General features: G+C 48.5%; 2 protein-coding genes across 8 annotated transcripts; both read left to right on the forward strand.

Annotated features, from left to right (window-relative positions):
• The first annotated feature begins 50 nt into the window (after nucleotides 1–50).
• On the forward strand, nucleotides 51–15,783 carry SPMIP6 (sperm microtubule inner protein 6). 6 transcript variants are annotated; one of them, XM_059141951.1, is made up of 9 exons: nucleotides 51–185; nucleotides 561–674; nucleotides 1,252–1,360; nucleotides 9,650–9,794; nucleotides 12,075–12,187; nucleotides 13,426–13,501; nucleotides 13,712–13,946; nucleotides 15,082–15,168; nucleotides 15,621–15,783. In XM_059141951.1, the coding sequence occupies exons 3-9, from the start codon at nucleotides 1,358–1,360 to the stop codon at nucleotides 15,724–15,726; spliced, it is 765 nt and encodes a 254-aa protein (XP_058997934.1). In that variant the 5' UTR covers nucleotides 51–185; nucleotides 561–674; nucleotides 1,252–1,357; the 3' UTR covers nucleotides 15,727–15,783. The 6 variants fall into 6 exon arrangements, with proteins under 6 accessions (XP_058997934.1, XP_058997935.1, XP_058997931.1 ...); XM_059141952.1 differs by lacking the exon at nucleotides 1,252–1,360; XM_059141948.1 differs by lacking the exons at nucleotides 51–185; nucleotides 1,252–1,360 and having other exon boundaries at nucleotides 207–674.
• Nucleotides 15,784–16,722: 939 nt separating this feature from the next.
• Nucleotides 16,723–24,350, forward strand: MYORG (myogenesis regulating glycosidase (putative)). 2 transcript variants are annotated; one of them, XM_059141944.1, is made up of 2 exons: nucleotides 16,723–16,991; nucleotides 20,561–24,350. In XM_059141944.1, the coding sequence occupies exon 2, from the start codon at nucleotides 20,634–20,636 to the stop codon at nucleotides 22,776–22,778; it is 2,145 nt and encodes a 714-aa protein (XP_058997927.1). In that variant the 5' UTR covers nucleotides 16,723–16,991; nucleotides 20,561–20,633; the 3' UTR covers nucleotides 22,779–24,350. The 2 variants fall into 2 exon arrangements, with proteins under 2 accessions (XP_058997927.1, XP_058997926.1); XM_059141943.1 differs by lacking the exon at nucleotides 16,723–16,991 and adding an exon at nucleotides 17,055–17,280.
• Nucleotides 24,351–25,329: the final 979 nt, after the last annotated feature.

The following is a 25,329-nucleotide window of genomic DNA, read 5'->3' on the forward strand; positions in this document are numbered from 1 at the left end:
CCCTACCTGGGTCGTGGGCAAGGGGCAGGTGGGCTGGGAAGGGGAGAGAACTGATTCTCTGGATACATATTTCACTCTGCTTCCACTCATGGGTTCCCAGGCCAGGCCTGCCACTGACCCTGGACAAGTCACTTGATGCCTCAGAACCTCCATTTCTCTTCATCAAAGCGAGGAGTTTGGCCTAGGTGATCTCCAGGGACCCTCTGCACTCTTGGAAATTGGAATCTTTTGAGAGGCTTGAGGCAGGAAGAGGCTGGGGGTAGGGTGGGAATTGGATCTTCTCACCTCCCCAGGGATGGGGCTGAGCCAGGTGATATCATAATGGGTGGTGCCCATCCTAGAGGGGGAAACAGGGTAGGGTAGGAGCTGGAAGTTTGTGAGGGAGGGCAACTGAGAGATCCTCTATAGGAGGGGGTCACAGCAGCTAAGGGACACCTGCCAGGCTGGAGGTGTAGGCTTTCTGGCAGTGAGGGTTGTCACTGATGTCTCACAGAGCCCTTGGTAGGTAAAGACCTCCACAGCATCTCCTAGACCTCACTATGTTCCTCTTCTCCCGCAAGACCAAGACCCCCATCAGCACCTACAGTGACTCCTACAGGGCTCCTACCTCTATCAAGGAGGTCTATAAAGACCCACCTCTGTGGGCCTGGGAAGCCAACAAGTTTGTGACACCGGTAAGTAGAGACTGGGAGGGTGGGCAGGCCAGGGTATGGTCATGTGTGTCTGAATGATGGTAGTGTGTGGTGGTTGTTATGTGTTTGTAATTATTTGTATCTGTGTGTGTGTGTGTGCACATGTGCACACAATGCATGTATTTATTCATTTGCCTAGGCATGGAATTTATAATATATAAAATAGTACAATATTCTGTCCTCATGGTGCCCTCCTACTCCACCAGGGCAGGTGGTGGAAAGAGACAGATAATTACCAAGAAATAAACAAGTTTTATAAATTATCCAAAATGCTGTATAGGAAATAAACAGAGTAATGGAAATGGAAACTAACCAGGCAGAGCTACTTAAATAGGAAGGCCACGGAAGACCTCTCTCTTACAGTGACATCAAGCAGAGATCAGAAAGATATGAGAGAACTAGCCCTGTGAAGAGCTGACAGAATAGGGTTCCAGGCAGAGTGACCAGAAAATGCAAAGGCCCTGAGGCTGCCTGTGGGATATGCCAGAGAAGGTGCTATAGGGATGTTTACATGCATATATATCACAGTCTCCTTGTGTCTATATGTCTGTACTTAAAGGTGAGTGACCAAGGGGTCTGTGCAGCTTTCACAAAATGGAGACAAGATCTGTGAGTCTACTTGTGACTCTGCCTAATGGAATTTATCTGTGTGTACCGTCCAGCAAATGGTGAGTATCTACACGTGCCAGGCACAATGCAGATACAAAAAGAAAGGCCAGGCCATGCCTGTGAAGAGCTCTCAGACAAGTGAACAAAATAGGGTCGCCCAGTGGATGTACCGGTACAAGAGCTGGAAAAGAGAGAGCGTTCCTGGTTCTCGAAGGGCAGGTCTACTAAGAGATCCTGAGGGAGGAGGCTTCCAACAGAGAAGAGTCAGGGGAAAGGGCAGCTTAGGGACAGAGTAGGACAAACTACTAGACATGAAAAAGTATTGGGAGAAAGGATATGCACACTTTGAAGACTTTTGACACACACTTCAAACTGCTATAAAAAGAGTTATAATAATTTACATGCCCACCAGAAAAATATGAGAGTGCCTGGATGTTTTTTGACATTCAATAGGAGGGAATTTTAAGAAGTAGATAGATCTTGAAGAGATAGATCTCGGTCACCATCTAGGTATAAAGAAGAGAGGACAGATTAGGATGACTCCTGGGTTTAGGGCTCTGGCAACTAGAGGAACAGTAGTTCTGAGATTTGGAATTGCAGATTAGAAAAATATTTGGAGTTCCTTTTGGGACAAAAATATTATATAAGGATGAACAGGAGATATCTGGTAGGTGGTTGAATATACTTATCTGAAGCAAAGGGAAAGGGGCTGGGCTACGGATACAGATTTTGAAATCATCAACATATAGGCGGTAGCTAAAGTCGTAGGAATGTATGAAATTGCCAAGAAAAAACAAGAAAGAGGTCAAGGATGGACTTTGGAGAATACAGATTATTTAAGAGGTAAGTAAAGGAAGAGCCACAAGAGGAGACAGGGTGATAGGAGAAAAATCAAAGAGAAACCAACAAAGACCGCATTTTAGACAAAGGTCAATATCAAATGTCAACACAGACCTTGATCTCTTGGATGTAGTAACCTTTAGCAATCTGGCCAGACAGGTTCGGTGAGTCGAAAGGAGTGAAAGCCAGACAGCAGTGGGATTAAGAATGAAGGAAAGGCTTCTGCTTCTGACAGTATGCTGATCTAGAAATTCTCAAGTGCCCTCCTGCTTGAAAACAACTAGGTCTTGCATAAAAATTAAATTTTTTTTCTGGACTCTCATGGAGGTGCATGGTAAGTATACTTAGGATGCCCTGAGAGTGAATGCCAATATCAGCACTACAAGCAGGAGTTTAAGCCTTAAATGAGGTGAAGAAACTAATTCTTACACTTGAAAATAACCCAGAAAGTTTAGTGCTCTGGCTCCCTGCCCCCACCACACACACACACACACACACACACACGATGAATGTGTATCCTCTGTAGTAGAAAATACCCTTAATGTAGGTTTCCAAGTATGCTTCAGAGTAAGGCCAATCAAATCTGAGTTCGCAATAAGAGATACAGGGAAACAAACCACCATATGACAGTCAGCAGGAATAGCAGACTAAAATCTCTAAGGACTTCAGATATTAGAGTTAACAGTTAAAGAATACAAAATAATTACTATGATTTTTAAAAATAAAATGAAATTATCAAAATGAGCAAACAACTAGTGATTATATTTAAAGACCAGACAAATGTAAAAAAAACAAAAAACAATAGAAATTTTAGGAATAAAAAACATATGTGTTAAAACCAATATCTTGGGATGCCTGGGTGGCTCAGTTGGTTAAGCAGCTGCCTTCGGCTCAGGTCATGATCCCAGGGTCCTGGGATCGAGTCCCGCATCGGGCTCCGTGCTCGGCGGGGAGCCTGCTTCTCCCTCTGCCTCTGCCTGCCTCTTTGTCTGCCTGTGCTCGCTTGTTCTCTCTCCCTTACAAATAAATAAATAAAATCGTTAAAAAAAAAAAAAAAACAATATCTCAGTAGATGGGTCAAAGGGCAGATTAGACACAGTTTAAGAGTGTCAGTGAGATGACATAAAGAAATGGAATGACATTCCTTGCTCATGGATTGGAAGAACAAATATTGTTAACCTCTTCAGCATTGGCAGAAGCTACTTTTTTCTAGATATGTTTCCTGAGGCAAGGGAAACAAAATCAAAAGTAAACTATTAGTCTATATCAAAGTAAAAAGTTTCTGCACAGCAAAGGGAACAACTAACAAAGCTAAAAGGCAACATAGGGAATGATAGAAGATATTTGCAAATGATATATTCAATAAAGGGTTAGTATTCAAAATATATAAAGAACATATAAAACTCAACCACCCCAAAAAACAAATAATCCAACTTTAAAAATGGATAGAAGAGGGACAACTGGGTTGCTCAATCACTTAAGTGTCTGACTCTTGATTTTGGCTCAGGTCACGATATCAGGGTCGTGAGGCCAAGCTCTGCATCAGGCTGTGTGCTGGGGGGGCAGGGGGAGTCTGCTTAAGATTCTCTTTCCCTCTGCCTCCCCCCATGCTCTTTCTCTCTCTTTCTCAAATAAATAAAATGGGCAGAAGATATAAACAGATATTTCTCCAAAGAAGATATAAAGATGGTCAACAGACACATGAAAAGGTGTTCATCATCACTTACCATTAGGGAAATGCAAATAAAACTACAAAGAGCTATCACCTCACACCTGTCAGAATGGCTAAAATCAGCAACACAAGAAACAACAGGTGTTGGTGTGGATATGGAGAAAGGGGAACCCTCTTACACCGTTGGTGGGAATGCAAACTGGTACAGCCACTCTGGAAAACAGTATGGAGTTTCCTCAAAAAGTTAAATATAGAACTACCCCACAATCCAGCAATCACACTACTAGGTACTTACCCAAAGAACACAAAAACCCTAATTCAAAGGGATACATGAACCCCTATGTTCATAGCAGCATTATTTACAGTAGCCAAGATATGGGAGCAGCCCAAGTGTCCATTGACAGATGAAAGAATAAAGAAGGTGAGGTGTGTATGTATACAATGGAATATTATTCAGCCATAAAAGAATGAAATCTTGCTATTTGCAACAACAAGGACGGAGCAAGAGAGTATAATGCTAAATGAAACAAGCCAGAGAAAGACAAACGCCATATGATTTCACACATATGAAATATAAGAAACAAAAAAGCAAAGGGAAAAAGAGACACAAGAAGCACCTGGGTGGCTCAATTGGTTAAGTGTCTGCCTTTGACTAAGGTCATGATCCCAGACTCCTAGGATTGAGCCCCATGTCAGGCTCCCTGCTCAGCAGTGAAATCTGTTTCTCCTTCTCTCTCTGCCCTTCCCTCCTGCTCATGTTCTCTCTCTCCCTCAAATAAATAAATAAATCTTAAAACAAAAAGGGAGAAAGAGAGAAACAAATCAAGAAACAGATTCTTAAATGTAGAGAATAAACCGATGGTTACTGGAAGGGAGGTGGGTGGGAGGGATGAGTGAAATAGGTGATGGGGATTAGGAGGGCACTAGTGACGAGCATTGGGTGATGTATGGAAGTGTTGAATCACTATATTGTACACCTGAAACTAATAAAACTCTATGTTAACTAACTGGAATTAAAATAAAAACTAAAAAAAAAAGAGCATTAGTGAAATGAAAGAGCAAAAGACATTTCCCAGAATGCAGCACAGAGACCAAGTGGTTAAAAAATATGAAAGAAACATTAAGCAATATGAAAGACAGACGGAGACGGTCTCCTACACATCTATTCAGGGTCCCAGAAGGAAAAAGCAGAAAGAACAGGCAATATCTGAAGATAAAAAGGCACCAAATTTTCCAGAACTAATAAAAGAAATGAATCCACAGATAAGAATAAATAGGAATTTCACATGTAAGTAACTCACAGTGGAACTGCCCAACACCAGCTTAAGAGATAACCTTAAAAACAGGCAGAGAAGAATCATTTTCAAAGGTTCTTCCTTCCTTTCTTTATTTTTTAAAGATCTTATTTACTTGAGAGAGAGCAAGAGCAGGGAGAAGGGGCAGAGGGAGAGGGAGAAGCAGACTCCCCACTGAGCAGGGAGCCTGAAGCAGGGCTGGATCCCAGGACTTCCAGATCACAACCTGAGCTGAAGGCACTCAACTGACTGAGCCACCCAGGCACCCAAAGTGTCTTTCTTTCAAGAACAAAAGAAAGATAAAGTCTTTACAGGCAAACAAAATAGAAATGTTCACTACCATCAGACCTATAACAAAGGAACTTCTAAAGGATCTACTTTGGGGAGAAGGAAGATTTTCCTTTTGATCACAAAAGGAAAATCTGAGATTCAAGAAGGAATGGTGAGCTAAGAAATTGGTAAATGTGAGAAATTGATAAATTTAAACAACCAATGTCAATGGAAAATACTTGTGATTTTTCATTTGTTAAATTAAGAAAAGTGCCAAAATTTAGAAAAAAATATCAGATAAGTTGTATTTTGGAAAACAATATTATGTAAGATAAAAGGGTAAGAAAGGAATACAAAGAACTTACTATCACAGATAATACAGTTGTGTACATAGCATCTACAAAGTATTAGAATAAGAATTTAGAAAGTTGGGTGAATATAAGATAAAAGCCAATCACGTTTCTTTACCTCAACAGTAAATATTTAGGAAACATAATTATTTTTAAGTTTTAATTTATTTATTCATTTTAAGTACTCTCTACACCCAATATGGGGCTCAAACTCATGACCCCAAGATCAAGAGCCACATGCTCTTCCAAATGAGGTGACAGGTGCCCCGGGAAGCATAATTAAAAAAAACAAATGCATATACACACACAAACCTCTATATGATTGTCAACAAAAAGATCAGTAGGAATATAATAATGTGTATAAAAGTATATGGATAATATAAAATTTTGCTTAAAAAATAAACAGGTATAGGGGCACCTGGGTGGGTTAAGCCTCTGCCTTCGGCCCAGGTCATGATCCCAGGGTCCTAGGATCGAGCCCCACAACAGGCTCTCTGCTCAGCAGGGAACCTGCTTCCCCCACCTCTCTCTGCCTGCCTCTCTGCCTACTTGTGATCTCTCTATCAAATAAATAAAATTTTAAAAAAATAAAATAAACATGTATAACATGCATGTAGGAAGGGTGACTAACATTTATAAAATATAGTATTACTATAGGAATAGCCAAACTGATTAATAGAGAATAAAACAGACCAGATATGGGGCCATATATACATGGAACAATATACGACAAAGATGATTGAAAGTAAAGCTATGGGAAAAGATACATTAGAATTGGGGTAGCATTATATATTGGTGCGGGGGGCAGGGGAAGGGTGCAGGGGGTGATAGACTATTCAATGGGACAGTTGGTTATCCAGATCGATAAAAAGAAAACTGATCCCTAACTCACACCAATGGCAACTCCTGATAGATTAAAGATTTAACTATGGAAAATAAAACTATTTCCTTTTAGAAGAAAATATAGGACATTATTATCTGAGACTATGGTTGTATTTATTAAACAAGTCACAAAAGTATTACATAAAAGAAAAGATTAATAAATTCACATATGTTAAAATTAAGAAGTTCTTTTCATCAAAAGACACTATAAAGGAAATGAAGATACAAGCCACAAACTGAGAAAAGGTATTTGCAACATGTAATTGACAAAGGATTAGTATAAAGAATATAACTATAATTTTCCAGGTTGAAATTGAACATATGTATTTGGACTCTCTCCTGAAACCCTCTAAAACTCCTGTAAATGGATATTTGACACAAACTCACAAGACTAGTCGGAAAGAAAGGACAATGGCCACAAAATTTCAGAAGCTAGAAAGTACAATCAACTAAGTAGTACAATCAATTAAGTAGAAAGCTGAATCCAAAGCCAGCAGTGGGAAACACAGGACATAATTCAACTTAAAATTGCAGAATTTTCATAAAGGCTCAGGAATTGGTAATACTGGACTTCTCTGGAACTGAAGATAGGAGAGGACCACAGCTAAAATAAGGATGATTTGGGGCGCCTGGGTGGCTCAGTGGTTTGGGCTGCTGCCTTCGGCTCGGGTCATGATCTTAGGGTCCTGGGATCAAGCCCCGCATCAGGCTCCCTGCTCCGCGGGAAGCCTGCTTCCCTCTCTCTCTCTCTCTCTCTCTCTCTCTCTCTGCCTGCCTCTCTGCCTACTTGTGATCTCTGTCTGTCAATAAATAAATAAAATCTTAAAAAAACAAATAAATAAATAAAATAAAATAAGGATGATTTGAAAGCTGTTTAAGAACCAATTAAACCGGGGTGCCTGGGTGGCTCAGTTGGTAAGCAACTGCCTTCAGGTCACGTCATGATCTTGGGGTCCTGGGATCCAGCCCCTCAACTGAGCCGCACATTGCATCAAGCCCCCCATCCAACTCCCTGCTCAGAGAGGAGTCTGTCTGGCTCTCCCTCTGCTCCCTGCTCCCCCCTCCCATTTCCATCCCCACCCTCCTGCTCATGGGCACGCTCTCTCTCTCTGTCTCTCTCTCAAATAAATAATATATATATTTTAAAAGCAGTTAAACCCACTAATTCCCTCTTCTATTCCATGCTGTGGAGTGACTGCTTGCCCCATCTCTGCAAAAATCAGAAGGCTAATTTTTTGGTGAGGATCTCAGGACTGGGGCTATCAGGCCCATCTGAGGGCAGGGTACCATAGTGAAAACAAGTGAACCTCCACATACTGAATGCCAACCCCCCCCACCCCTCTTCTCCACTAGATTCTCAGAACACTGGCAGCCAGGCCACTACCTGTAGGCCAAAGACTGAAAGTCTCTTCTGAAGGATCTGATCAGCTCAAGAGGGAAGACGTAGAGATACTGACAGAATTTAACAAAAATAGTTTGCCAGACCACCCTACAATGATGCTCCTGGTTGACAAAACCCACCCACACCTCAAAGCCTCCAATAAGCTTTTTTTTTTTTTAAGATTTTATTTATTTATTTGACAGACAGAAATCACAAGTAGGCAGAGAGGCAGGCAGAGAGAGAGGAGGAATCAGGCTCCCTGCTGAACAGAGAGCCCAATGCAGAGCTCGATCCCAGAACCCTGGGATCATGACCCAAGCTGAAGGCAGAGGTTTTAACCCACTGAGCCACCCAGGCACCCTCCAATAAGCTTTTTTAGTTTCTGACTCATAAACCATGAGCAGACAATCAAAGATAGAGACATGTGAGGAAAGCTTCTAAGGGGAAAATTGATGACATCTATGAGTTCTCGTAAATGACTGGAGATGTGTGTGTCTGTGTGTAAAGGTCAAGGGAATGCCAAGTCATGTGGCTCTTTCCCCCATATGGAATATAAAACTGTGCAGGATCTGCCCACAAAACAAAACCTCAGCTGGGCACAGAGATCCAAGAAACCCTTGGGGGGGGGCGCTTTGAGGGCAGTAGGGGTACCAGGTCTCATCTTGGCCAGGAGAAGCCTTTGCTCTTTAGCTCATAAGGGGGAAATGTGGGCAGCAGTGTCATGATCCCAGCTCCTTGCTGCCCACTATGAGGAAGTCCTTTCTAGTCTCTGACTTTGCTGGGTGTCCCACCCCTGTGACCCAGAATTGGGGTAGCATTATATATTGGTGCGTTATATGGCAGCATTATATATTCAAATCAGCTGCGTGCAGAGATCTATTGGTTTACAATGAGACATTCTTCCCTAAGCTGAGGGACAAGGGAGCTCCAGAGGTAGGTCTTAATCAGGAATTCCGCAGATCTAGCTCAAAAAGAGATTGAAGGAAATAAGACAAGGTAATCTCCAAGAAGCAGAGGAAACCAGGGCCTGAACCAAGATTAGGAAAAAGGTCAGGGTAGGATAAGCACCAGGGCAAAGTGAGTGTCAGGGTCAAGGGTGATATTGGTGTCAAGATCAGAGCCACAGTAGAGTCAGGGTGAGGTTGGAGTCAGATTTAAAATTAGGTTTCCCTCCGGCCACATCATTCATCTCCTTCAAGGTGCCAAATTCCCAGAAAGCACTCCCTCCCAAAACACCTGCATCAGGTAGCTGGCTCCCAGGCAGCCAGCCTTTCCTGAGGCTCCAGGTTATACCAGGGGCTTGTTGGTCTGTTTGGGGAGACCCAGGCTCTGCTCCCAGATAGCACAGTCTGCAAGAAAACAGGAACATCCAGCTCTGTCCTTAAAGAGGTCCCAGTCAAGGAAAGGACAGAAATGAGAACATCAGAAAAGCACTCAGGACAAATTCCTGTCTCCAAGCCCTAGCCTTAGATAGAAAGAAAGGAAGAAAGTGTGATTCAAACAAAGAACTATGCAGAGGGGGCCAAGACTGGCATGGGGATACCTCTGGCATAGGGAAGACACCCAACTGGGCTTTCTCAATAGGTGCTGGATCTGGGTCCAGCGGGACATGGGGTCTTTAGGCACCTAGTCATTTCCTCTCCTCTCCCCTTGCCCAGGGCCTGACTCAGACCATGCAGCGCCACGTGGATCCTGAAGCCCTGCAGAAGATGGTCAAATGTGCCGTGCAGGACTACAGCTATAAGGGTTCTATATCAGGCCACCCCTACTTTCCTGAAAAATACTGGCTCTGTCAAGAGGAAGGTAGGACCTCTCTCCTTACCTACGTAATAATGACCCTACTACGTAATAATGACCCTACTCAGGGACTTCAACAATGACCCTTAACTTGATCCCAACTTGAATCCTGACCTCCACCCTGATCCCATATCAACTTTATCCCCATCCATAATTTGGGCTTCTCCAGTCACCTCCACTTCAGCTTGACTCCCAACCATCTGATCTGACCCTAACCCTGACCCTGGAGGAGGAGATCTAGGCCCTCCCCTTTGGGAATTCCCTATTTGTGCCAAAGAACTGGAAGAGGCTTGGTTCCTGTCCCTAGAGAGATGGAGGGAGTATTAACCTCTTCGAAACAAATTCCTCCAGGTATATTCCAGGGCCATCTTTTCCCATCTTCTTAGTGACCCTGTTTCATCAGTTTCTCCATCTCTCCTACATCTCTCTGCCCACCTCACCTCCTTCCCCTTGACCTGGAAACCTTTTCTAACCCCTTCCTGCCTAAAAATTCTCTCTTGTTCCTCCCCTTCACAGCCAAGATTCTTAGAAACATCGTCTATATCACTGTCTCTACATCCTCACTCCTTGTTACACCTTATGAGAAATTATCTTTCCCATTTGGTTAGGTGTTTGTGATGTCTCACTATACATTCCGAAAGAGCAGAGTTGTTTCTTATTTATAGCTGTGCCCCTCCATCTAGTATAACCAGGCCTCATAAGTGTTTATTGAATCAAATGATGATAAATACTTATCCAATTGAAATTGGGAGTCTTCATCTCCTACATTCAAACATTAAAACTGCTCTTGTGTAGTTCTAATTACCATATCCATGAGCCTTATGAGCCTTATGAGCCTTACATTATGAATTTCACTCTCTGACCACTCTACTTCTTTTTTTAAAGATTTTATTTGTTTGTTTGTTTGGAAGACAGAAAGAGCAACAGAGGGGTGAAGGGCAGAGGGAGGAGCAGACTCCCCACTGAGCAGGGAACCCAGTGCAGGACTCGATTCTGGGATTCCAGGATCATGACCTGAGCTAAAGGCAGACGCTTAACTATCTGATCCACTCAAGTGCCCTCTACTTCTTGATACTCCTTCTTCAGCTTCTCTGATACCTCCATTCCCTGGGTTTCTTCTCCCCCCATTCTGGAAATGCAGGGTTCCTCAGGGTGCTAATCTGAGCTCTCTTCTCTCCTTATTCCTCTTCTGAGACCATTTTATCTAACCAGTGTCTTAACTGACAACTCTAAGTCTTTATTTCTACCCTTGACTTCTTCCTAGAATTCCACTCTCCATCTGAGTTATAGTCAACTTTACCTGAATGTCCTCAAACACCTAATACTTAATATGTCCAACTTACCAATACAGAACTCCAAATCTCAACACCCTGCCCCACACATAAACACACCTGCTCTTCCTCTAGGGCTCCTAGACCTCCTTTCCTAGTGTCTTGCATGTGTGTTCTTTCAGACTGTTAGGGTAGTAGATCATGGAGGGTCTTCAGGAAAGACTTAGACGACTGGATGGGTAGGGCTTTGGAGGATTTTAAGTAAGGAGGTGTCTTGATCAGATTTTCATTTGTGAAAATCTGTGTAGAGATTAAATTGTAGAATTTCAAAAGGAGGTAGGGAAGTTAGTAGGCCCATAGTAATAACGGTTTTCTACGTGCCAGGCATTGTTCTAAGTGTTTTACATGTATGAACTCATTTAAATCTCATAACAGTCCTATGAGGTAAATAATACTATTACTCCCATTTTAAAACTGAGGAGGCAGAGACACAGTGAAATTAATTCATTCAGTCAAGGTCATACAGAGCTATTTGGCAGAGCTGAGATTTGAACACCAAATGTCTGTGAAGCCCATTTTATTAACCACGACATATGTTATTGTCTTCTTGTTATGGCACCGCAGAGATACAGGGGTGACTAGAAGAGAGGATAGATTCAAGTGGTTTTAAGGAGGCAGAATAAGCAAACTTTGGAACCTGGATGTGGAAAATAAGAGGGAGGAAATAGGAAGAGAATCCATTTTAGGGTTGGCTAATTCAGAGAGGTTGATGCCAGGATGCAAAGTGATCATCTCAAAGGATTCAGACCCCACTCAGAAACTTGCCCTAGGTGAGAAATGGGCTGCATCTCAGTGTGTAAATCTGGGCCAAGGCTAGGCTTGACTGGCCTGAGGGATATTAGTAAGAGTCTAGTTTTATGCTGGGGATCAGAGGAGAAACATCTATGGACTCACAGATCCTGGGGTAGAATGAGGAATAACAATATCTTGTGCTTCCATCCCCATGATCGAATAGACAAATGGACCCCATACTACCTATGTGGTGACCGGTATAACACATGGAGGATGGGACCTTACAACTGCACCGGCTGGAACAAATATACCACATGCCTTCCCCGGCTACCTAAGGTATGTACTGTGACCAGGGGCGCCTGGGTGGCTCAGTGGGTTAAGGCCTCTGCCTTCGACTTGGGTCATGATCCCAGGGTCCTAGGATCGAGCCCCGCGTCGGGCTTTCTGCTTGGTGGGGAGCCTGCTTCCTCCATTCTCTCTCTCTCTCTCTCTGCCTGCCTGCCGTTCTGCCTATTTGTGATCTCTGTCTGTCAAATAAATAAAATACAATCTTAAAAAAAAAAAAAAAGGTATCTACTGTGACCAGCACAGATGCCTGGGGTCTGGAACATACATTTCCCTCCACTTCCAAATCACAGTGACTGATCTCTCACCATTGGTTCTTCATCCCTTTCCCACCAACAACACTCCAGGGCTCTTTCTCAAGTGTGAAACTAGGGTTTGTATTTTCTAAGAGACAGGGGAGCCCAGGAGTGGAGCTGTATGAACAGCTCCTGGGTCCCCTGGATCCCAGCCTGTGGCTGGGCTCTGTGGGGATGCGACGAGTGTGCATCCCTGACTTGCTGCCTTCCTGAAGCTTGCCATGGGGCCCCTCCCAACATGGTCTGATTAATGAGAGGTTGAGTCTCCCTCCTTTGTGATCTTAGGACAAGAGAAGGGAGAACAAGGCCACCCAGTGGCAGTGCAGGAGATACAGGAGAGTCTTCCGAGGAGATAGGAAGGAGCCCAGCTGCAGGCCCAGGCCAGAGAGGGAAGAGGAAATTTGAAAGGACCGAAGGACAGACCAGAGGTTCTTAACTGTAGCTGATGGCTGATCCCCTTGACCGAACCCTTTTGAATCAGAACTTCTCGAGAATTAGGATTTTTCACAAGTCTGCTGGTGATTTTGATGGGCAGGCAATATTATAATATTGACACTACCTCTCCCCAGTAAGGGACACTCCCAAGACAAAACTACGGAGTCAGGTAGACAAAGAGAGGTAAAATCAAAGGCAAACGCTGAGGCAAGCGTGCCAAAGGCCTAGGGTCCAAACCCCATCCATCTATAGCTCCATTTCCTTCCCTTCCTATCCTCCATTCCCCCCCACCCCCAACCCCCATCCCCCCACCGCCACCCCGGAGGCGGAGTACTGGTTGCCAGGTGACAACCCAAAACACTCAGAGCCTGGGAGAGTAGGGGAGCATCTGGAGTGCGGGAGAACACACGGCCTGGGACTGGTCTGGGTGTTCAGGGAGGATCCCCAAAAGGAGGAACTCTTCTGGGTCAGTCTGAGATAGCACGTGTGCATTTTCAGGAGGCCGGAATGGAGACAGCTGTTCGAGGAATGCCTTTACCGTGCCCTCCTAAGCCAGAACGACTCAACGCCTACGGTAACGGATGCCAGGGCTGTAGTGGGGTAGACCAGAGGGACGGTGGGATGACACCTGGGGAATGAGGCAGAGGTCGAAGATAGAGGGTGTAACCCTGTTTCCTCTATCTGTCGCTGCTTTTGTTTCCGTCTCTTCCTATCTCTGACTCTGTCTCTTCCCTTTCCTGTAACTCTGTATCTGGGTCTTTCTGGCTTGGGTCCGTGGGTGCAGAGCGCGAGGTGGTGGTGAACATGCTGAACTCGCTGTCACGGAACCAGCCGCTGCCGCAGATCACGCGCCGGTGCGGGTGTGTGGACCCTCTGCCCGGCCGCCTGCCCTTCCAGGGTTATGAAAGCCCTTGCTCTGGCCGCCACTACTGTCTGCGTGGGATGGACTATTACGTCACGGGAGCACCCTGCGCGGAACGCCGCTTCCGGCCTTTGTGCACAGAAGAGCCGACTGTAAGGTTCGCAGGGCTGCTCCTGCCTTAGGCAGGCGCCGCTCCCCAGCAAGCCCATAATACCCCCCAATCCCCGCCCACCTGCAAGTCCAGCTTTACCCAACCTGTGCACACCCCAACCCTCACCAGTTCCAGCTGTGCTCTGCCTCTGTGTCGAACCCACCGTGCCTCCCGCCACCTCTATCCACTTACTAGGCCCTGTCCTGTCCCGCCCTCCGGCCCCAGGACCTGAACAGACCACTGAGACCAGAGAACCTGCATGAAAATGCCCCCAGGTTCCCGGCCCTATCCCTTCCAAACTGGGTTCAAGGTCAACCCAGCTCTGGAGGCCCGAAGGTGGTTTGTCTGTCATATCCCCTTCCCACACCTTGTTCACTACACCTGGACACCCAGCCATAGAGACGCAGGTTCTAGCCTCTAGAGTGCCAATGTGTCCTCATAAAAGCGGCCACTATTCCTGGGTCTTGGGTCACCATCCATGGGCAGGGTCATTTGCCGGGTGTGATGTGAGCAAGGAAATGGTAACTGTATTACCAAAGGGGTCCTGGCCTTAGAACACCACACCACCTCTGAAGTTAGCCTAGTTTGTTATTGCTGAGGAAACAGGCCTGAGAGCTCTGCTGCAACCCTCTTCCCGCACCAGGTGGCAATCAAGGCAGGCCGAACCTGGGAGAACTCCAAAGTTGTCTAGAAAGCTTCTGGAGGAAAAGCGGGGGAGGGGGTCCTAGATCTTGCCCTTACCCCACCGAGATTTGCCCCGCCCTTCCCCAGGCAAAAAGTCTAATTAATTGTGTGAGGCTGAGTCTCATCTGTTACAAGGGCAGGAGGGAGTGAGAAAGTGCCTGAGCCTTAGAAATGGCTTTAGTGCTGGAATAATTTCCTTTCGATGGAAAGGACCCCGGTGCTCCCAGCTCTTCAACGATTGGAACCCGACACCCCCAGAATCCAGCGTACTCCCACAGCCCAAGCTGGGCAGCGCAAACCAGGCCTAACGAGGATAGGGACTTTCACGTGTCATCCCAGAGGTGATGTTTCGATGGGGTCTTGAAGGGCCAAGAGGCCCGAGGGGAAGATCTCCGCTCAGGGTCTTAGTATGGGTTTTGAGGCCCTACCTTTCCGGGCCCACCACTTCCTTCTCCAGGAGTGTATCGCCCTACGAGCACCGGCCCGGAATGCAATGTGCTGTTATAACTCCCCCGCCGTCATACTACCCTTGTCCGAACCTTAGGTAAGTTCGGCCCAAATGGCGTTTGGCGCGGCGAGGAACGCGGGGACGAGTTGGGGGTGGGAGGGGGCAGGGAACTGACCGCTGCGACGCACTGACCGGAAGATGCCACCAGGGGGCGCTAGTGTCATGGGGGTCATCAAAGCTGGCAAGGGAATGGAGGACCCTTCATGAGAGGGCTCTGAGGTTCTGGCCTTCAAGGGTTACAGGTTGGCAGTGGGGCTCAGAGTCAAGAGATCAGGGCATTAGGTTCAGGGATTAAAATAAAGGATAAGAAATTAATGTTAGGGAGCTGGTACTGGGAATCAGAAATTTAACAGTACAACCTGAGGTCAGAAGGTCAGTGTTGGAGCATGGGGTAAATATTAGGGGCAAAATATTGGGATACAGTTAGAATTGAGAATTGGGATCAGACCTATGAGGGTCCAAAAGGGCTGACCCATTTCTCCCTACAGATGGGACACAAGTCACTTCAAGAAGACCGGTGGCCCCCAGAGAAACAGCTATGTCATCCACCCTGAGTTTGTGTCTGAAACCTATCCTGACTGCTACTGCTGGTAGAGCCCAGGCTGGCGGGGCCAAGGGGGCCCAGCAGTAAATAAATTCTTCACCCCAAAAGCTGCCTCCTGTGTCCTTACCCCAGAGGATCTGGCAGTGAGGAACCAGTCACTCAGGCACCTGCCAAGCACCTTTAACTGAGATGCATTTTCTTAGTCATCCTGTCCTGAGCCCTTCTTGCCCCCACCATCTCAGTACTTCCTTTGGGTGACCCTGAGTGCCCTCTTGACACATAACAATAGCTAATGGCCTCCCTCTACCCAAAACAATGGGTCAATCTAGCTGTGCAGGGCCACCCCAAGAGGGCCCTCCAGCTGACATTTGTTCAGTAACCTCCAAACCTAGATGTTCCTTCACCCCCCTCATCTCGGGAGACACAGTCTTCCATTCTGCAGATACCTGTCCCTGTACCCAAAGTTCTTGATCTCTACTCCCAGAGTCTCCATGACAGCCCTGAAAAAGCCTATGTTCAGACATCCTTGCTGCCCTTCCTTACCCAAGAGTCTAAAACATAATTTTGGAGGGTTCATGACTAAGAAATTTCAAATTACAGAGCAAAGCTGTTTCTCTGTCCCTCCGGAAATGAGGTGGGGTGTTCTGGAATCTCTGGGATCTTTAGTATTTTTGCACCCAGCTGGTCCTCAGAGCAGGGGTCTGACGGGGCATGTTCCCCAAACTATAGCATGGGCATTTCTAACGGTGTCACCACCGGGTGTGCGTTGCGAGGGGAGACCAAAGGGGGCAATGCAAAATACCGAGGTCCCCAACCTCAGGCTCTACCGGTCTGTTCCGGTGGGAACCGACAACTTGGGCCTCTGGCTGGTGGAACTAGGCTGCTTCCATGGGGTCCTTGATTGGATCCACCCTGTACTGAGCCTCTGCGATTCTTCCAGAACTCTGCCACCCTTTTTCTATATGAGAGAACTTTCTCCATGTGGGAAACTTTTTCCGCATAAAGAGCTTAATGAGAGTATTATACAAAGATGGCCTCCACCTGCCCAAATCTGGAGGGAAAGGAATCCAAGAGCCAGCCCTGCCCCCTTTACCCTGACGCTCCCTCGCTCCTCATACACATCCCAAATTTAGCCTAGAGATGCGAGAACCCCAACACTCTACAACTGCTCCTTTCTCCAGAACTACATTTCCCAGAAGACCTAGTAAAGAGACCCGCCAGCATGCGGTGAGCAATGGCCCAGCGAGGGCGGACCTGAAGGCAGAGGGCGGAGCCAGGAGAAACCCAGCTAGTGGCGGGTCAGAGTGGTTCCGAGGTGGGCACAGAAGAGTGGGAGAAAGGTGGGGGCGAAGGGGTGGGACCTCAAGTCCGCGTGACAATGTGGGAGGAGGGCTCGAGCGCCAGGGGCGGGGCTGGACGCCAAGCCCCGTAGTGAGACCGAACGACCGGGGAGTGGCCGAACAGCAAAAGGGCGGGTCCTGAGGAGGGCCTCAGCTGTCCCCAGCTAAGCAGCGCCCCGCGCAGCGCCGTGGCAGCTGAACTCCCGCTAGCTTGGAGGGAATCTTCGGGAGCCTCCCTTCGCCCCCACTTCTGGGGTCACTGCCGTGAGTGAGCCCAGCGGGAGGACCTTGGGGGGGTTGCTGAGAAAACACACTTCCTGAACTTTCGCTCCTACTGAATGAGTAGGGGGTACGAGCCTGGACACCTTGGCCCCTCCTCAAGTCGCGGTTTCCAGCGGGCCGCCGGCCCTTTGACCTCAGTCTGTCCCTTCGGACATTGTAGCTGTAGCGCTGGGGTGGGGGTGGAGTATTCCAGGCTGTAGGCGCAGTCACTTGATCCCTCCGATCCCGTCTTGGGGAGGGCAGGAAGATGGGCTGGATCGAGTTACCTTTGACATTTCCCCCCTCCCTGGAATTGAGTTCTACAAACGACTCAGTTTGGCATGACCTCCCCGCTTTGGGGCCTGTCAGCCAAGACCGAGCTTGAGTGTCAAGTGGGGAAAAAGGTTTGGCTAGGGCAGACCCCACCTGCCGGCATTACCCTGTGGTTAGCCAGATGACGGAGCCGGCAGATTACAGGGGTCTCTCGCGCTGTTAACACGGGAATCACAGTTCCTCCTCCACAGCCCCTGTAGAGATGCCATTAAAATTGCCCTTTTCCCACCCCAAGGAGCCTTTCTGGAGCAAGCAGCAGCACCAGCCCTTGAGAAGATAGGCTTTACTATGCACACATCCACCTGATGGGGCGCCTGTCCCACCCTCTGACCCACAGAGTTCCTTTCCTCTACTGCATTCAGACTGCTAGTCAGACCTGTATCTCTCATCTCCTAAAAGTTGTGCTGCAGAGAGTTAAGCTGGGATTTCGGATTTAGGCAACCTTGCCACCTAGGTTTCTTTTTCTGTTTGGACAAGTTTCTTCCTCTGTAGACTAGGCACTATAGCTATGCCTCTTGGTCAGTATTATTGTTAGCGTTGGATGCTGTGGTGGCACAGGGAGACCAACACAGGGCCTGCATGGAATGGGTTCCCAGGACTGTGAGGCCCTGTCCTTCACCAAAAAACCTTGGAAGCCTAGAACATTAAGATTCTCAGAACCTACTGGAAATGGCTTTTGAGGTCATCTTGGTGGCCTCTCCATGCCCCCAGTGTCATGACATGAGCTGACTTAGCATGAAAGTTTCGAGGATGAGGTGTTCTCTGTCCTCTTCAGATATGGACCCTTTTCCCTTATTCCCTCAGTGCCCTGAATGGAGCCTTGTTTGTCCTGAATGAATGAATATAAATGTATGGCAAGTCTGGCCTGGGCCACCTAAGGCCTTCTTTGGGTTCTGCTTAGCTTGAGGGCATCAGCTAAAAGCTTGTGTGCATTCTGCAGGAGGCCTTTTCTAACCTGTAACCTAGTTTCTAACCTGTACACTGGTATGGGGATGCAATAGAGGAATGGAAGGAATGAGAGGCAGGGAGTAAGAGGCTGTTCCAGACAGCTGTTCCAGCTGGAACTGACCAGCTTAGAGATTTAGAGAGAAGGAGCACAAAGAATGAAGCTCTGAGACAAAATTGTAGTGAGCTGTATATTGACATCTGGGATCAAAATTCTGGTCTGCACCTGTCATTCTTTTTTTCTTTTAAGATGTTTTATTTCTTCATTGGCGTGAGAGAGATCATGAGTGGAGGGGATGGGAAGAGTGAGAAGCAGACTCCCTGCTCAGCAGGGAGCCCAATGTGGGACTCAATCCCAAGACCCTGGGATCATGACCTGAGCCGAAGGTCAGGTCGCTTAACCAGCTGAGCCACCCAGGCACACTGCACCTGTCATTCTTGATGATAGTCTCTTCATGGGAGAGGTGGGGGACGTAAGAACCCTGAGAGTTCTGGCATCTTCTTTGAAGTAGCTGAGGACTTAGAGACAGACACTGGCATCTGGGAGGAGGCTAATTACTGTTTGCCAGTCTCCCTCTCTCCTTCCTCCCAGATGGAACAGATGGGCAGCTACCTGGCTGGCAGCATGTATATCTGTGTGTATACCTGGCTGGTGCTATTTCTTTGTTGAACTGCCCTGAGCGCTGAGATATGGTCAGTGGCCTTGGGCAGCAGATTAGGACACACACCTCCTCCCCCAAAATCTATGGGGTTTTTTTGCAGTCATATGTTTAACATACAGTATATGAGGGTCTATGTGTGCAGTAGCAGGTATCCACTCCTTGAAGAGCTGATAGGTGGGGGAGAGACCTTGGCTCAATGTGGGTAGGTGAGAGTTCCTAGAGCAGATGGCTGAAGGAATTAGGTTAGGGAAAGAATAAGCGTGGTGGTCATAGGATAGGCCTGGTCGTAAATGGAATCAGAAAGGCAGATGAGACCACATCATGCCTTGACCCTCAATTGCAAAGCTTATACTTCTGAACTTAAACTTAGGGATCATGAGCAGCTCTCTAAAGTAGGAAGAGATATTGTCTCATAAGTGCTTTAAAAAGATTGCCATAGTTGCTGTGAGCAGAAGGCACTGGGGCAAAAGAAGGTGGAAGCAGGGAGGCCTATTGGGGAAGTACTGCAGTGATACATGGGAGAAATGACAGTGCCCCAAAGTAGGGCAGGGGCAAGGAGAGTGACTGTGTAGTGGAGACAAAACCAAGAGGTAGCCAGCCAATAAATGTGTTGCCAAGAGAATAGCAGGAAGGTTGGCAGAGAAATGGACTTGGTGATCAATTGCTGAGAACAGGGTGGAATTTGAGAGCAGAGAGAGAGTGATCTGAGAAGTCACCATGGCCCCCATGCTAAACTTTTTACCCCAGCCCTAATGAACAAACCCAACCCTGCCTCTCTCCAAACCAGGCCCATGACTGCATCTGGCTTTGGGTATCTTCTCTAATCTCCAGATTTAATCTGGCTTTTGACTAAAGATTAAATTCCATGCCTAAAATGTTCCCCGTTCCTTTCTCCTCTCCCCCTGCAGGGGCAGGAAAACCAGCCCACTGCCCTGTTAAAGATCTTAAAGAGCTGGTTGGATTGTCTGCCCTCTCCCACCATTGCCTTCTCCAGACCCCTTGCCTGCTCCTCAGCCTGAACTGGCCCAGGCATGATCTACCTGGCTAATTCTGTAATCCTAGACAGCTCCCTGACCCTGTCTGGGTTGTTTCTCCACCAGGAAAATGGGGAGGCATGCCATCTGCCCCCTCCATTCAGAGTCCTAATTTTGGCAAAAGCTCATGCTCATCAGGAAGAGTGGTTTAGACACAAATAGATGGTCCTGGTAAGGGTCAAGCCTTTATGCCCAGACCTTACATCCCAGTAATATAACCTTCCCAAAATATACACCTCTTTCTGATGCAGCAAAGGGAAATACTACGGAATGAGAAACCTCAGTTCTACATCTCTCTTCCCCTTTCAGAATCAGGCAGTCCAGGTTCAGATGTGCTTTGTCAGGTGGTCCCACTGCCCACTCCTTCCCTAACTGGGGATTAATGCCCCAGAACCCTCAGGAGAAGAGCCACGTCTACCCCCGCCGCCGCCCTGGGAGCCACGTGGACCATAAGAGCTCCAAGGCCATCGCAGCCGCAGCTATGTACACCTTCTTGCCTGATAACTTCTCGCCCGCCAAGCCCAAGCCCTCCAAAGAGCTGAAACCACTACTAGGCTCCGTGGTACTAGGGTTGCTGCTGGTGTTGGCTGCAGTGGTGGCCTGGTGCTATTACAGCGCCTCTCTACGCAAAGCAGAGCGCCTGCGTGCCGAACTGCTGGACCTCAACCGAGGCGGCTTCTCAATCCGCAACCAGAAGGGCGAGCAGGTCTTCCGCCTGGCCTTCCGCTCAGGGGCGCTGGACCTCGACTCCTGCAGCCGCGACGGCGCAGTCCTCGGTTGTTCTTGCACAGCCGATGGGCGCCCCCTGCACTTCTTCATCCAGACTGTGAGGCCCAAGGATACAGTCATGTGCTACCGCGTGCGCTGGGAGGAGGCGGCGCCAGGGCGCGAGGTGGAACACGCTATGTTTCTGGGCGATGCAGCTGCTCACTGGTATGGCGGTGCTGAGATGAGGACCCAACACTGGCCCATCCGCCTAGAGGGCCAGCAGGAGCCGCAGCCTTTCGTCACCAGCGATGTCTATTCCTCTGACGCCGCATTCGGAGGCATCCTCGAGCGCTACTGGCTGTCATCGCGTGCAGCTGCCATTAAGGTCAACGACTCAGTGCCCTTCCACCTGGGCTGGAACAGCACAGAGCGCTCGCTGCGTCTGCAGGCACGCTACCACAACACGCCCTACAAGCCACCTGCTGGCCGCCCTGCCGCGCCAGAGCTCAGCTACCGCGTGTGCGTCGGCTCTGACGTCACTTCCATCCACAAATACATGGTGCGGCGCTATTTCAACAAGCCCTCGAGAGTGCCGGCCCCCGAGGCCTTCCGGGACCCCATCTGGTCCACGTGGGTGCTGTACGGGCGTGCGGTGGACCAGGACAAAGTGCAGCGTTTCGCCCAGCAGATCCGCCAGCACCGATTCAACAGCAGCCACTTGGAAATAGACGACATGTACACACCTGCCTACGGAGACTTCGACTTCGACGAGGCCAAGTTCCCCAATGCCAGCGACATGTTCCGCCGTCTGCGTGATGCCGGCTTTCGTGTCACGCTCTGGGTTCACCCATTTGTCAACTACAACTCCTCCTGCTTTGGTGAGGGAGTGGAACGCGAGCTGTTCGTGCGCGAACCCACCGGGCGGCTGCCCGCGCTTGTGCGCTGGTGGAATGGCATCGGCGCGGTGCTCGACTTCACACGCCCGGAGGCTCGAGACTGGTTTCAGGGGCACCTGCGGCGGCTGCGCTCGCGCTATGCTGTGGCCTCCTTCAAGTTTGACGCAGGCGAAGTCAGCTATTTGCCACGGGACTTCAGCACCTACAGGCCGCTGTCCGACCCCAGTGTATGGAGCCGACGCTACACCGAAATGGCACTGCCCTTCTTCTCTCTGGCGGAGGTCCGCGTGGGCTACCAGTCACAGAACATCTCATGCTTCTTCCGCCTAGTGGACCGCGATTCTGTGTGGGGCTATGATCTGGGGCTGCGCTCGCTCATCCCTGCCGTGCTCACCGTCAGCATGCTGGGCTACCCGTTCATCCTGCCTGATATGGTGGGCGGCAACGCAGTGTCTGAGCGCACAGCCGGTGGTGGCGAGGTGCCTGAGCGCGAGCTCTACGTGCGCTGGCTGGAGGTGGCCGCCTTCATGCCCGCCATGCAATTCTCGGTCCCACCCTGGCAATATGATGCCGAAGTGGTGGCCATTGCACACAAGTTTGCCGCCCTGAGGGCCTCGCTTGTCGCGCCCCTCTTGCTGGAGCTGGCTGGTGAGGTCACTGACACAGGAGACCCCATCGTGCGTCCGCTCTGGTGGATTGCGCCCGGTGATGAGACGGCACACCGCATCGACTCGCAGTTTCTTATCGGAGACACACTGCTGGTGGCGCCAGTCCTGGAGCCGGGCAAGCAGGAGCGAGACGTCTACCTGCCTGCAGGCAAGTGGCGCAGCTACAAGGGCGAGCTTTTTGACAAAACCCCAGTGCTGCTCACCGATTACCCGGTCGACCTGGACGAGGTCGCCTACTTCATCTGGGCATCCTGACCCAGCCCAGGACCTAGGAACCCCACAGCCCTAGCCCCTGCCTTCATGCAGGCCTTTAGCCCTCCATCACAACCACACTGTGTATCCCCAGGAAGTCCCCACCTCTGCACCATCCACCAAGCAGGTGCTGACAGAAATGTGCTCCCGCCAGCCCCGGGGGACAGGTGGAGGGGGTGCTAAAGCAACTTCCCATTCTAAGGCTCAATCCTAAAGACGTTTTTCCCTCCACACTCACTCCACTTTGCAGAAACCTATTTCCTGAGGTGAAAGAGAACCCAGAAGGAAAATATCAGCTCTCTTCCTGTTACACATGATTGTGTTTTAAAAGCACAAGAAGAAACTTTACCCTCCATCCTGGCCTGAATGGCCATCTTTGCCTTTCTGAAGTGGGGACCTGATCCCATTTAAAGTCCAAAATAGCCCCCTACTACACTTAGAAGGACACGTTCTTGATGTTGGAAGCCAAGCCCAGAGTTCCCAGCAGCGACCTGAAGTGTGGCTGACCTGGTCCCATCCCAGCTAGGGAGATGGGATGGAGACGTCTGGGCAGCAGACAAGGAGGAAGGCGGTCCCATCCCAGAGGACAGGAAGACTGGGCAGAGCACGGAGCCATCATTGTTGTCCCTTGTTTGTGAAGAGACTCCTAACACTGTACTTAACCCATCTATGTAAACACATGGGCTCAGCCCTGGGCCAGGGCCATGGCCTACCAGGTGAAGACTTGCAAGGCCATGCAGGCCAAACATGGTGCCTTAACTCAAGAAACTGTGTGTGTGTGTGTGTGTGTGTGAGAGAGAGAGAGAGAGAGAGAGAGAGAGAGAGACAGACAGGCACCATGTTTTCCTGAATCTGTGGAATAAACACAACACTTTTGAAACCGGATAAGCCTGGAAAGAGGGGGCAGGGAGCAAATTGGAGGTTTTGATTGTTGAGCTGGCCCCCTCCTGGTTAATGTCCCTGGGACTATAGTAGGAAATAAACAACCCTTTCAAGATCTCTCAGCTGCTTCACTCCCTGCATACATGGCAGGAGTGTGGCCTAAAAGGGAGCACTGTTCTTCTGGTGGTGGTGGTGTGCTTCCACACGGGAGCTCCACGGCATGTCAGCACCTGTAAATACCCGTACAGGGTAAGCTCTTTCATTTAAGCCATTTTCTCTTTCTAAGAGCAGCCTCAGCCAAAGTGAGTTGTTCCTGCCTTCGCAGCTGAGTCTGAGGAAGAGATGGCTTGCCAAAGTGGGGAGGTGGGAAACAGGGCAGGGCTCAGCTTCCCTTAACTCCTAAAGAATGCATCCTCTTGCCCACTCCTCCACCCCCTCTCTTTGCCTTATGTGAAGCATACCTAATGAAAGTTCTGGGGCTCTTTCAGAAGTCCATGTTGACTCCTAATTCTACCACTCTCATCTGTAAGCTGTGTGATTTTAAGCAAGCCACTTAACCTTGTTGAGTCTCAGTTTCCTCATATGTAGAATGGTGATGATAATGCCTACCTCCCAGGTTGTTGTGGGAATTAGAAGCACTGATGTATGTAAAGTGCCTGGCACGAGTAGGTGCTCAATAAAAGGTAGCTATTATCCTGTTATGCTGTTTCTTGAGGGGGTTTGCACAAAAATAACAAGGATCTTTCCAGGCCCTAGCTCGTCGCCCAACTGGCTTCCTCTGAGCCTGCCTGTGACAAATTTTTCCCAAACTTTGGTATATAACACCCAGCTGAGCTCTAAGTTTGTGACCCAAGGGACACTGTGGTCCAGGAAAAAGGCAAGAGGAGAGCTGTCTGAAGATGAGATGTCAGGAGCTAGGATTCCTGGGTCTGCAGGAGACGGTGAGTAAATGAATTAGCATCCTTCTCCTTTTTGTCAAGAGCATCCACCAATCAGTACTCAGTAATGAACCTCCTGGGGCTCTGGCACCGGCCTATAGGCTGTGAAGTGACTAGAGAGGCAGAATACCGAGGCTGGGCCTTGAGAGGTTCCCTAAGTGGCTGGAGAGAATAACTCTTACTTGAATGGCCCTCCAGCTTTCTGTGCAAGCTGAAGCCAGTTTAACCAATCTCTTGAGCTTTGGTTTCTGCATGTTTATTTTTATCTTTTTTTTTCTTTTTTTGAGGGAGAGAGAGAGAGAGAAAGAGAGAAGAGGAGGGGCAGAGGGGGAGGGAGAGAGAGAATCTTTTTTTTTTTTTTAATTCATTTATTTGATAGGCAGAGAGGCAGGCAGAGAGAGAGAGGGAGAAGCAGGCTCCCCGCCGAGCAAAGAGCCCAATGTGGGGCTCGATCCCAGGACCCTGGGATCATGACCTGAGCTGAAGGCAGCGGCTTTAACCCACTGAGCCACCCAGGCACCCAGAGAGAGAGAATCTTAAGCAAGTTCCATGCCCAGCACAGATCCCAACGCAGGGCTCCATCCCACAACCCTAAGATCATGACCTCAGCTGAAATCAAGTGTAGATGCTTCACCGACTGAGCCACCCAGGCACCCCAGTATCTTCATCTTTTGAATGGAACTTCTAGGATTCATTGAGATGTGCCTGTAAAAAAATTTTATGCAAAAATTGTA

This window comes from Mustela lutreola, chromosome 12 (genome assembly GCF_030435805.1).
Source record: "Mustela lutreola isolate mMusLut2 chromosome 12, mMusLut2.pri, whole genome shotgun sequence".
Taxonomy (NCBI): domain Eukaryota; kingdom Metazoa; phylum Chordata; class Mammalia; order Carnivora; family Mustelidae; genus Mustela; species Mustela lutreola.

What these genes read in the sequence shown, in the direction of transcription:
- MYORG (XM_059141944.1), top strand. Translation starts at nt 20,634, where the DNA reads ATGCCCCAGAACCCTCAGGAGAAGAGCCACGTCTACCCCCGCCGCCGC.
- SPMIP6 (XM_059141948.1), top strand. Translation starts at nt 540, where the DNA reads ATGTTCCTCTTCTCCCGCAAGACCAAGACCCCCATCAGCACCTACAGT. An exon ending in CCAACAAGTTTGTGACACCG is followed by an intron (nt 675 to 9,649) that starts GTAAGTAGAGAC and finishes CCCCTTGCCCAG; the next exon opens with GGCCTGACTCAGACCATGCA. An exon ending in AGAACGACTCAACGCCTACG is followed by an intron (nt 13,502 to 13,711) that starts GTAACGGATGCC and finishes CCGTGGGTGCAG; the next exon opens with AGCGCGAGGTGGTGGTGAAC.